Source organism: Eretmochelys imbricata, chromosome 5 (assembly GCF_965152235.1).
Source record: "Eretmochelys imbricata isolate rEreImb1 chromosome 5, rEreImb1.hap1, whole genome shotgun sequence".
NCBI lineage: Eukaryota > Metazoa > Chordata > Testudines > Cheloniidae > Eretmochelys > Eretmochelys imbricata.
The window spans coordinates 7,158,549-7,169,217 of record NC_135576.1 but is presented as its reverse complement, the minus strand read 5'-3'; the positions used below and the strand labels follow the sequence as shown (position 1 = coordinate 7,169,217).

Genomic DNA, 10,669 nt, shown 5'->3' with positions numbered 1-10,669 from the left:
ATAACTAAAGAGCAAGCAGGGTAATTTTTTTTTCAGCTGCAACAAGATCAGACAGAGTAAGAGAGAGAGAAATTATACAGCCACAACAGTAAGAGCAGCCTGTGATGCTGAGGCTTCCTCCTTCTCTGAACTGCTTTTAAGATCAATTTCATCATCATCATCATCATCATCATCAGATTTAATAGAATAATAAAGCCAGAACACCTTGGGGTCCCCCCTCCCCAAATAAAAGGCAGTTTTCCGGGTGATGACTGAAATTAAAACACGCCAGCGATTGATCGTAAGGCTTGCAAAGGAAAAGGGAAGGGGGGTGGGGGTGGAAATCATCATCATTGCTCCTAAAAATGCAATCGCTCCCCTTTGCTCACTTGGCACAATAGAAATTGACTCTCTCTCCAATAGCCATGCGCCTAATGCTATTTATAGCCAGGGGCTGGGTTGGAAGGTACCATTGAGCTTCTCCCAGGCAGGCAGACGGGGGAGGTGGGGGGGGGCTAGCTGGGAGGAGGGGGGTTTAGCCAGGGTAGAGGCAAAAGCAGATCCCACCCCCTCCGCCCCCGGTCCCTACCCTGCTCATCCACACACGCACCACCCCCTCGTCTGGCTGGGAATTTGAACCGCTCCAGCCTGTTTAAACGGAAAGGACACAGATCCTCAATGTAAAAAAAAAAAAAAAAAAAAAACACACACAAGAACAAGAAACCAGCCCAGACCCAGGGAGCGAGGCAGAGAGGGAGGAGTGTGTGTGTGAGTGTGTATGTGTGTGTGTGTGAACGCGGGAGCGAGAGCGAGCGAAGAGAAGCGAGGGTGGGGGGGGAAAGGGAAAGAAGATTTTCTCTATGTATATAAAGATGGCCACGTTAGCAAACGGACAAGCAGACAATACCAGCCTGAGTAGCAATCACACCAACCCCAGCACCAACGGGCACATGAACGGATTAACCCACAGTCCCGGAAACCCCGCCACCATCCCCATGAAGGACCACGATGCCATCAAGCTCTTCATTGGGCAGATCCCCCGCAACTTGGACGAGAAGGACCTCAAGCCGCTCTTCGAGGAGTTCGGGAAGATCTACGAACTGACGGTGCTGAAGGACAGGTTCACTGGCATGCACAAAGGTGAGCTCCCCTCCAACTTTCCCGGGAGAGCCGGGGAGTTTGGGGGGGGCGCGGTGGGGCGCAGGGGCTGCCAGACCCTCCTAGAAAGAGAAGCAGAGCGAGAGGAGGGAAGGGGGTGGGGGACATCGCACATGGTTTATTTATTCTTCTTCTCCTTTTTTTAAAATATATATATATTTGCTTTTGCTTTGCGCTGCGATGCAATCACTTGAGGCAGCCGGAGAGCGCCGGGAGGGAGCCGGGGTTGGCCAGAGGCAGCTGTCCACAGATCGGTGGTGCTGAAAGGACGGGGAGGGCTTATTTATTTATCTTTCCTAGCGGCACATTTCCACACCGGGTGTGTGTGTGTGTGTATTTTACAGCTATTCCGTGGGAGAGATCCAGGACCTTAAAATAAAGGGATGGGGGAGGTTGAGTTAATTTTGTTAAGGGTGTGTGTGTGTGGGGGGGGACAATAAAAGAAATCCCAGGCAGGGTTCTTTCTATACAATTGCAAAGTAGAGAACAGCGGGGCTCATTGAAAAGGAGGGACTATTAGACCATCCCGAGCAAACCTACCGTGCATACACAGCGACACTTTTCTTTTTTTTTTTAGCGTGGATGCTCAATTCTCCGGGCATGTTGGAAGAGATCAGTAACTTTTGGGATTTTATTTTAAGGGTCTGGAGCAGCGTTCATGAAGCGTTTCCTTCCGCCCTCCTTCCCCCCCCCCTCGCCCTCCCCCCCAGGTCTTAGCTATAGCGGCGGAGTGGGGTCTGCAAATGTTTCATCCTCGGGGCTGTTATGTTCGGATGTGTAGTTGGGATCAGCAGGAGTTCAGTGCTTGCCACCAGGTTGATCGCCAGGCATGAAAGTGGGACTAAACTGAGTAGTTGAAGGCAATTTACATAGAAGACCCGCTTACAAACAGGATGCGCTGGCAGCCCAAATGAACGCCGTTAACTCCTGAGGTTATTGTTATTATTTATTAATTCTTGTTTCTTAATTTTTATTTTATTTTATTTAGCATTGCTTTTATAAAAAAGGACACCGCCTTGATGAAACAGAGCACAGATATGAATGGGTGGTCCCTTTAGATCCAGGGCTGGGGGAAGTCAGATGTATTACATTAGGGTTTAAATCTCAACTTCTGTTAACCCCGCAGACTCCTAGTGGACAGAGTCCCAGAGAACAATTTCGTTGGGTTAATATCTATTCCGCTTGCTTGATGAGTTGTAAATCGTAAAGTTAACGGCATGTTTAGCAGTCAACACCCCACCCCCCGCCCGCCCCGGAAAAGAATGCAAATATAACCCTATAGACAAGAAAACAAGAATGCAAATATAACCCTATATCCAAGAAAACAATATACAGAGAAAAGAGACTGAGGAGGGCATATAAATTACAGGGTATTTTCCCTCCCCCCAGACGATCAGTATAACTTAGGAGCTTTCTCACCTTTCAGTCAAGCTTCCTAGAAACCACATCAAGGTTAGTGTTTGGTGTGTATCGTTTAAACAACTCGTCGGTAAAAATAAGCATCAGGAAGGCGAGGTCCTAGGAGACTGTCTCTGGCAGATGCGGGGTAGTTCCCGTGGGCGGTGTGTGTGAATGGTGCGGGTTTCTTCCTTAAGAAAGAGGAAACAATAGTAATGAAGAATACAAACTTTACCACAGAGCTTCCTCTGAATGCAAAATCCAGGGCATTTGGAGATGGCATCTGGCTAGAGGCTTCTTGGATTTAGTCTGTAATTATTTCTAGCTCTGGGCAAACTTTAATGTCTTCCTATTTTGTACACTACGTATCTCACCCTGTAGATCATGCATTGTCCGCAGAGATGTGTGTTTGTGTGCACACACAGAGAGGGAGCGAGCACTTCTCTTGCTGTCTGAATAATGTTGAGCGAATATTCCTGAAATAAGCAAGCCGCTAGGACTTCATTCTCCTCCAACTCTATATTTAAAGCTGCCACCTAGGTTGGGGGACCGGTCAGGGTGGATCAGCCCGGGCTGCTGTAGAAAGCAGACTCCTTTTCAACCTCTTAGTACTTCTGGACTTCGGAGTGGGGGGGTCTTGGGGGGGGGGATGCTGATGGTTATTGTCATGGAGCGGGGCTAGGCACCGAGATGCCAGCGTTTGAGAGATCGTTTTCATGTAGTCCGTCCGAGAAGTGTCTGAACTCCGTTCGGGTGATGCTGCTGATTTATTAGCTAATCCTGATCAAAATGTGCCTCTGGCTACCTGGGGGGAAAAAATGACTTTCTTGCCACTGGTGATTAATTACTATTAAGTCAAAAAGCATGACGGGGCTTTGAAAAATTAGGATTGTGTTTTGCTTCTCGTTTTTTTTTTTTCTTTCTTTCTCACTCGCCCCTTTTTCTTTTGTTCTCATCTAAGTCGGCAACATAAAGCAGAATATTAACTCAGATCCCCCCCCCCTTTTTTTTTGGCATGGTTGAAGAATGGCATAAAGATCCTCTAACTTAGATCCAAGAGCGGAGGGTGGCGGTATAAAAACCCCAGACGCTTTCCACAACTGCAGCATAATGAGCGTCCATAAATTGATCCCTTTCCCTTAGTCGATTTCACGCGCAGACCTAGCCGTGGGGGTATCCCAGTGAAGGATGTCAAGGGTTAATGGGAGCTGTAGTTTATTTAACTGTGTGGAAAGCGATCCCTTTAATAAATAAATAAATTGTATTACTAAAAAAAACCACAAACAACCCGTAGAGTAAAAACATGGAGATCAGTCATCTCCGGTGTAAAGCCACTGAAATGAATGGAGTGGAGGTGTGCGTCTCAGCAATAGTAAAGAGATCCCTGTAGGGTTTTTCTCTGTGACATGGGAAATTGAGAAGAATAGATCTAAAGGTAAAGTCAGAGATTGTCGTCCCCCCCCCCACACACACACACACAAAAATCCATCCCAAAAGCTTATGAGCTCCCAGGCTCTGTTACAGTGATTCAGACTCTGACATCCAGCCCAGATACTTGATAGAAATACATTTGTTTTGCAGGCACGTGTGTGTGGAAGTGTAAGGATCGCCTGATCCCTGCGCAGAAAGGTTTTCATGGCATGGTCTTAACCCCTATGTCCCCTCCATCCCCCGCTCCTTCCTCCCGCTCCTCTCCCCAATGGGGCAAGAGCAACACACTCATATCCTCTGCTACTTTATTGTGTTGTTGGGAGAGGTTTGTGCGGATGTTTTGCCAGCAGAAATCTAGGCAGCTTTGACCCCCCCCCCACACACACACACTGATACACACACACACAAAGAGAGAGAGAGAGAGTCAACTAATCACAGACTAACAATTTAGCAAGCCATCCATTCATAACTTCCCCCCTCTTGTCTGGCAGCAGAGTATGCTTAAAGGCTGAGTTACTGGGAGACATAAAGGTTAGTGCTCTCAGGACAGCCATATTATAATGCATTATTTGAAGTCATTTAAGGCCCATTTTAGTGGTATTTAGTATAATATTTATGAATTAATGTAATCAAAATATAGAACTGTCCCAACAGACTTAAGCAGCCTTTCCTACCGATGCATACTGGTACCGAAAGCCTGGAGTGGGTTTTAATTTGAAGCACACAGGCCTGCATAATATTCTATTTAGGAAGTCCGAATAGATCTGTGTATCCTACTCTCAACTGCGATTCAGTGAAACAGAGGCAGGTTAGTGCACTTAAAGAGAGAGGTTCTGGGGGCTGGTAGGTACAGCATTGTCCTGAAAGCTACAATGTCCTCTCAAATTGCCTCTGAAAAAAAAAAAGAACTCAGAGAAAACCACCATGGCAGTCACATTGTTAGGATGATGTACTCAGATGACCCAAATCTCACTCAACAAATCAGGAAAGGCAGTTAGCAAGATGCAGTACCAACATATCAGTTTATTTCCCCTGTTTGCCATACCCTCTTCTCAAAAGCATGACTAATTTTGGAATTTCTGACACCTGGGGTAAAGGTATGCAAGGCTTATTTATATTCTCCCATGAGAGAGAGAGAGAGAGAGAGAAAGAGATTGCTCAGCATGATATCAGTTTTTAGGATACTTCAGAAATTCAAAATAATAACAATGACTATTAAATTAAGAGGCACAGATAGATTATAAAGATTTTGGGAAATGAAAATTTAGTCAAAAAGGAACACAAGTAAATACAGGTGCTGAATAAACACTTCCATAATTGAAACATAAGGTTTGCCTGGCTGAACACTATGCATGTAGTATTTAGTGCGGTAGTAAAGCAGACAAGTTTTAGGGAGGAGAATGCACAAATAAACTGGAACAAAAGAGTGGAGGCTTTATGCCTGCTGTCTGAAGAACAATCCCTGAAAACAGGCGAAAGACAGTTGGATAGCTTGATCTAAGAGAGGAAAACAAAACAAGCAAAAGACAGATGAAGAAAAAACCTCAAACAAGCCTCTGTACATTAACAACACCCCATATAGATGTATCTATATCTATGTACATTTTATGTCAAACAAATAGCGCAGGTTGCTTTGCAAATTAAAATGCTAGATTTTAAGTCTTTTTTTCCAGTGGCCTGGACATGAATTCTGGTTTTGTATAGCATCTGCACCCAGTACCGTTATGGTTGTTACCATTGTGCCAGCATTTCCAATACAAACACCAATTTTCAGGGGTCTCTCACTTGGCTGTAAAGTTTTGCATTTATCAAATGAAATAATAATAATTACTATAACGTGCTTAGTTTATAGTTATATAACTGGGGGTGGGGTGGGTGAGAAGAAAGGGGGAAAAGTTTGTAGTTCTAGGAGCTTTTTTAAAAAATTTCTACAGCTTAAACCTACATTTCATACATATTTCTAAACTGAGATTCTTCATGCCAGTCAGTAACAACACGTATTACTGGGACGAAAAAGTCTTTTTAAGGGGCTGACTTATTTTTAATGTGAGGCCAACAGAGTAACATGTATGAGAATCATAAAAGGAAGGCCATAAAGGCTGTAATAGCTTCCAAATACCTGAAGGATTATTGAGCATGGTCATTGGAGGAACTGACCAGAAATGACAGTCCTGACAGTAGAAAACACTAGAAACGTTGTCGCAGTGAGGACCAAGCCTGTGATCCGTCTAGTCCACTCTACGGTCTCTGACAGTGGCCAGTGCCAGATGCTTCAGAGGCAGGTGCAGGGCACCCTGTGGGGGATGATTCAAACTGGATATTAGCAGAGTCAGGCAGGCAATGGAACAGTCCTGGGAGGGAAGTTGACAGAGTCATGGGGAATTTTGCCTGAGTGAAGAGGGAGTAAAGCCACAGGAGCTGTATCACATTCAACATAAATTTGGATGCAACCCTTCGAGAGGGAGGGCGGATTTAGGAACTTCTCTGTGCGTTGCAGGTGGGCTCAGCGCTCAGGGGCTGAAAGATCAAGGAAGGGCCCTTCTGGCCTCGAGAACTGCAAATACGCAGCAACTTCTTCAGCCAGGCATAAGAGGGTTTTTTATCATGCATACCGTATGCGCATGCAGGCCAGCCGCATTGACCTGGCAGACCATGACGACTCTGAAGGAGCTGTTACGGTCCCTCACGTCAATCGAGTGTGACTAACGGAGGGTTTATGCGACAGGCAGTAACGGTTTCAAAGGAGAAATGATTGGGGGAGATGATACCTGTATTGAAAAAAAAAGAAAAACAAAAAAAAAACCCCAAACAATTCCAGCAACTTAAATATGTCTTGGCTGTAAAGTTACAGTAATAGTCCAGAACAGCAGAAGGCCACAAATTTCATAGGTGCTCATCTGCCAACTCCTTTGTATTTGTGCCCTACAATACTTTGTTCCTGTGCTTGTCCAAAGCAGGTGAACGGTTACATGAGCTAAGCTGAGCACTGTCCTCACAGAGAACGAGACTACAAATCTAAGCATCCTCCTCTCTTTAGCACCAAGGGCCGGCCCTCTCCTTCCCCTATGGAAGTCAATAGGTGTTTTACCATCTGCTTCGATGGGAGCAGGATTGGGCCCCAGGTTTGCATGCAGTCAATTACCTTCCCACGCGAGCCCTGTGCTAGTTGTATGGGCCGCATGCTTTTTAAAAGCTGTGGGTGGTGGATTTACATAGTAAACCACAATATCTCCGGTCGATGTTATCAGCTGTCCTACACTTCCAGGGCTGAGCTCATCTCTTTTCCTAGATTCCCTTCAATGGAATAAAGTAATACTTAAAGGAAGGAGGGAAACCAACAAGAGAAACAACTCTTATTACAAGTCTCTTCCCTCCTTTCTCACTCACTGATGCCACAGGGAGTTGTGCCAGAAATAGCTGTGAAGGACTGAGCCTTATCTATTAAAAACTGCAATGGGGATGGGGAGGGGAAGGCATCATGGCAGGTAGAAATTAAGGCTGTTACCCTACCGTAGCTCCGTGGACTGAGCTGTGGGATATATTATAGGGATCTTTTTCTTCCTAAGTCCTCCATGCCATGGCATGACTGAGATCTCATGATCTTATGGAATGATATTCTGCACGCTCTGTGCTGCAATACTTGGTGTGAGCTGAAGTCAGGGTGTCATCGTGGGATTTGCGTTTGTTTGCTTTTGTCACTTTGAGCCCCAGCCTGGATACAACATGCAGGTGAATGCAGCTTTTAATGCGCATTCATTATACACAACTGACATCTTCTCTAAGGAAGAGAAGGCTTATTATTGTAGCTGCTTAACATAAAGATGGATGGGAACACTAAGCCTCTCAAATAAAGTGCCTGACCATATGTAATGACTAAAAATAAATAATATACAGGTCTATTCCATGGAAATGAATGGAAAGACATATAGATATAGACATTGTGTTAAGTTTGTCAAGCAGGAGCAACCAAAAATATTGATCAAGGCAAGGGGAAAAATTGATAATGAACTGGACTCCAACAAGATTTTAATTGACAGTGACTTCCATGAGCCAGCTTTGGACAGTGTATATAAACTGACCACAATGGAACTTTATTGCAAGGCTCTCTCCTTTAATTAATTGTCACCTTTGTTAAGACTGGCTACAGATCAAAGGTTTAAATATACTTAACAGGTTCTTAGTAACAAACCCTTAACATGCATTAGAAATATCCGACAGCTGAGCCAATGAGGCATACAGATTTCGATCTACCTCTCCCTTATCTGTTTATTTCTCCCTCCTTTATTTGAACAGGGACAACCATTGCTTAACATTAACCATTTCATAGGACGGGAATGTTGCTGATGCTTTGTCACTAGGAGCCTGTTGTTGTCCGGACAGGTGGGCTGTAAAGATATAAGTTAGAGTATTTTGCAGATAGTGGATCACACTAATGTGCATTACAGATAGACAGGCAGATAGACAGACATTTTCTCTTTTGCTTATGCCACACAATCCCTCTTTTCCCGCACTGCTGTTTAAATCTATAATTCTCTTCTTTAACTCTGGAAAAGATTATGGGATGTCATTTGTATGGAAGGTGCTGTACTGAATAGAGTTGTCTATGTAATGTTTATACAGAGAGCTATACTAGTGTATACACAATCATACATATATTGTACATACATATTCATGAAAACACATGTTCAGTATACACATGGATAAGTATTTATGTGTGTGTGTGTACAATATGAACATAGTCACATATCTCTCTAAATATTTCACTTGTCAAATACAACATTACGGAAAGATTATTCTTCGGCAAAAGTAACAGGTGACTTGACTTCTTGGAATCAGTATGTGAAGAGTTGAACGTGATATGAAGCTGTTTGTTCATTGTGCTAATTTAATGATACGGTCACACCTAATTAATCCATGTCTGGTTTACGCGTAGCTTGTCTGGGTCTCAAAAATATTTAAAGATAACCAGGCTGACTTTACAGTGCGCTGAACGTGTGGCTCCTGACATGAGTTTTCTTCAGAGAGAAGAAAAATGGAGTTTTGCAAACAGTGTTGGTCTGATTAGATCTGACTGCATACTTGGACAGTTTCTAATACAAATATCTACGCACACACAGAGCATGCATGCACACATGTGTATATAAAGGACAGACTTCTCTTTGCACAGAGTTCCCCTTTTTTTCAATCTCTAAGGGTAGATTTACCTCACACAATAGGCATCACTCACTGAAAACACACAAATATCTTTGTTGTCGTCGACAGCTTCTTGCAGGTGGATGAATAAAGCAGCATCAACCTAATAGTATCCCTATATAACAGTGCTTTCTTACCAGGATCCAGAGGGATGAAGGCTTTCAAAAGATCAAAATATATATCACAGAGTGCTTGTAGAATTCCCATGATTATATTTCCTCTACGTAATGTTCTAATTCACCATTTGATCCATTCTAAGGGGACCAGTTTTTAGGAAGGGCGGGAAGAACATTACTTTATTATCCTAAGATGTTTGAGGGTGAGTGAAAATCATACCTAAAATTATATACAGCAATACAGTAATGAGCTTATCAATACTTCTTTAAGGAAACTGACAGCCTTTAGGAGAGATTCAGTTCTGTGAGCAAAGGTCACGATGTAGATATATTCTTCATTAATAATATCGATAGCTTTGTTGACCAATCTAACCAGAGACTGTATAAAGTAACTGCTGTAACAGTTAGGGAAGGAGGACAATGCAGAATTTACAAAATTGTCCTGTAATGTTAATAATATTGATTGATGCTAATAATATACTAAGGTTACAGATCTTTTGAAGCACTTCTTTGAAACGTTGCATGCAAGACAGATCCCGTTCCTGAGCAGATTGTGTTGGCTTGAAACTCTTTGAAAGCTAACACAGTGAAAACTCTGCTTCACTGCCTATTAAAAGCAGGGCTCATCCCTTCCCCGTTATTCAGAGAAAAGAATGTTCACCCTGTCCAAACAGAAAGTGACCCACTTCTCTGCTATCACACATCTATCTGTATCTTTCTTTTACATAAGATCTTTGCATGACTGTATCACAGCCGCAAGGGGATCAGAGACATTAGAAATAGCAAAGACTCTTTGGGCCACCTAGTCTAGCCCTTATCAGTGAAGGATTGATCCCTAAGAGCAATTTTGCTTTGTTAGCCTACCTGGTGATGCAGAAAAAAGTGTCTGGTTATTTTCTGGTTATTCCCTCCCCCCTTTTTTTTCTTGTTTTTAAAATATTTTAATTTAATTATTGTGAAAAGAATCGAAGGGGAAGGAATGCACTCTCTCTCTCTCTCTCTCTCTTTACAAAGCAGACAAGGATCTGATCCAAATCCCATTGAAATCAACAGAAAGACTCCCCCTGTTTTCAAGGGGCTTTGGATCAGGCCTCAAGTTAGAAACAATTTTGCAGGATACTGCTCATGAGACAGAAACTCCCAGTAATATGGATTGTGACTGCCTTAAGATTGTTAATTGTATAAATCTAGACATGCAGACCAGCTTGCTTCAGAATCTCCTAACTACTCCCTTCAGCTGTATGCTGTCTTATCTAGGTTTGCTAGTTCATTCATTTGGTTATACCATTCAGCTTGAAGTGTCTCATTCTAGTCGCCGTACAGTAGTTTCAGGATGGTGTGCCTCGCATTATTCCTTGTTTCAGTGTAGAGGGCAAGTGTTTTCCTTTTGCAGG

At 43.3% G+C, this 10,669-nt stretch overlaps 1 protein-coding gene across 31 annotated transcripts in view; it reads left to right on the top strand.

The window, feature by feature from the left end:
• The first annotated feature begins 839 nt into the window (after positions 1–839).
• Positions 840–10,669, top strand: part of CELF4 (CUGBP Elav-like family member 4) — an 847,078-nt gene continuing 837,248 nt past the window's right edge. For all 31 annotated transcript variants that reach the window (XM_077818124.1, XM_077818110.1, XM_077818096.1 and 28 more), the window contains exon 1: positions 840–1,119. In XM_077818124.1, the coding sequence (XP_077674250.1) occupies positions 840–1,119 (280 nt within the window). The remainder of the gene's footprint in view (positions 1,120–10,669) is intronic.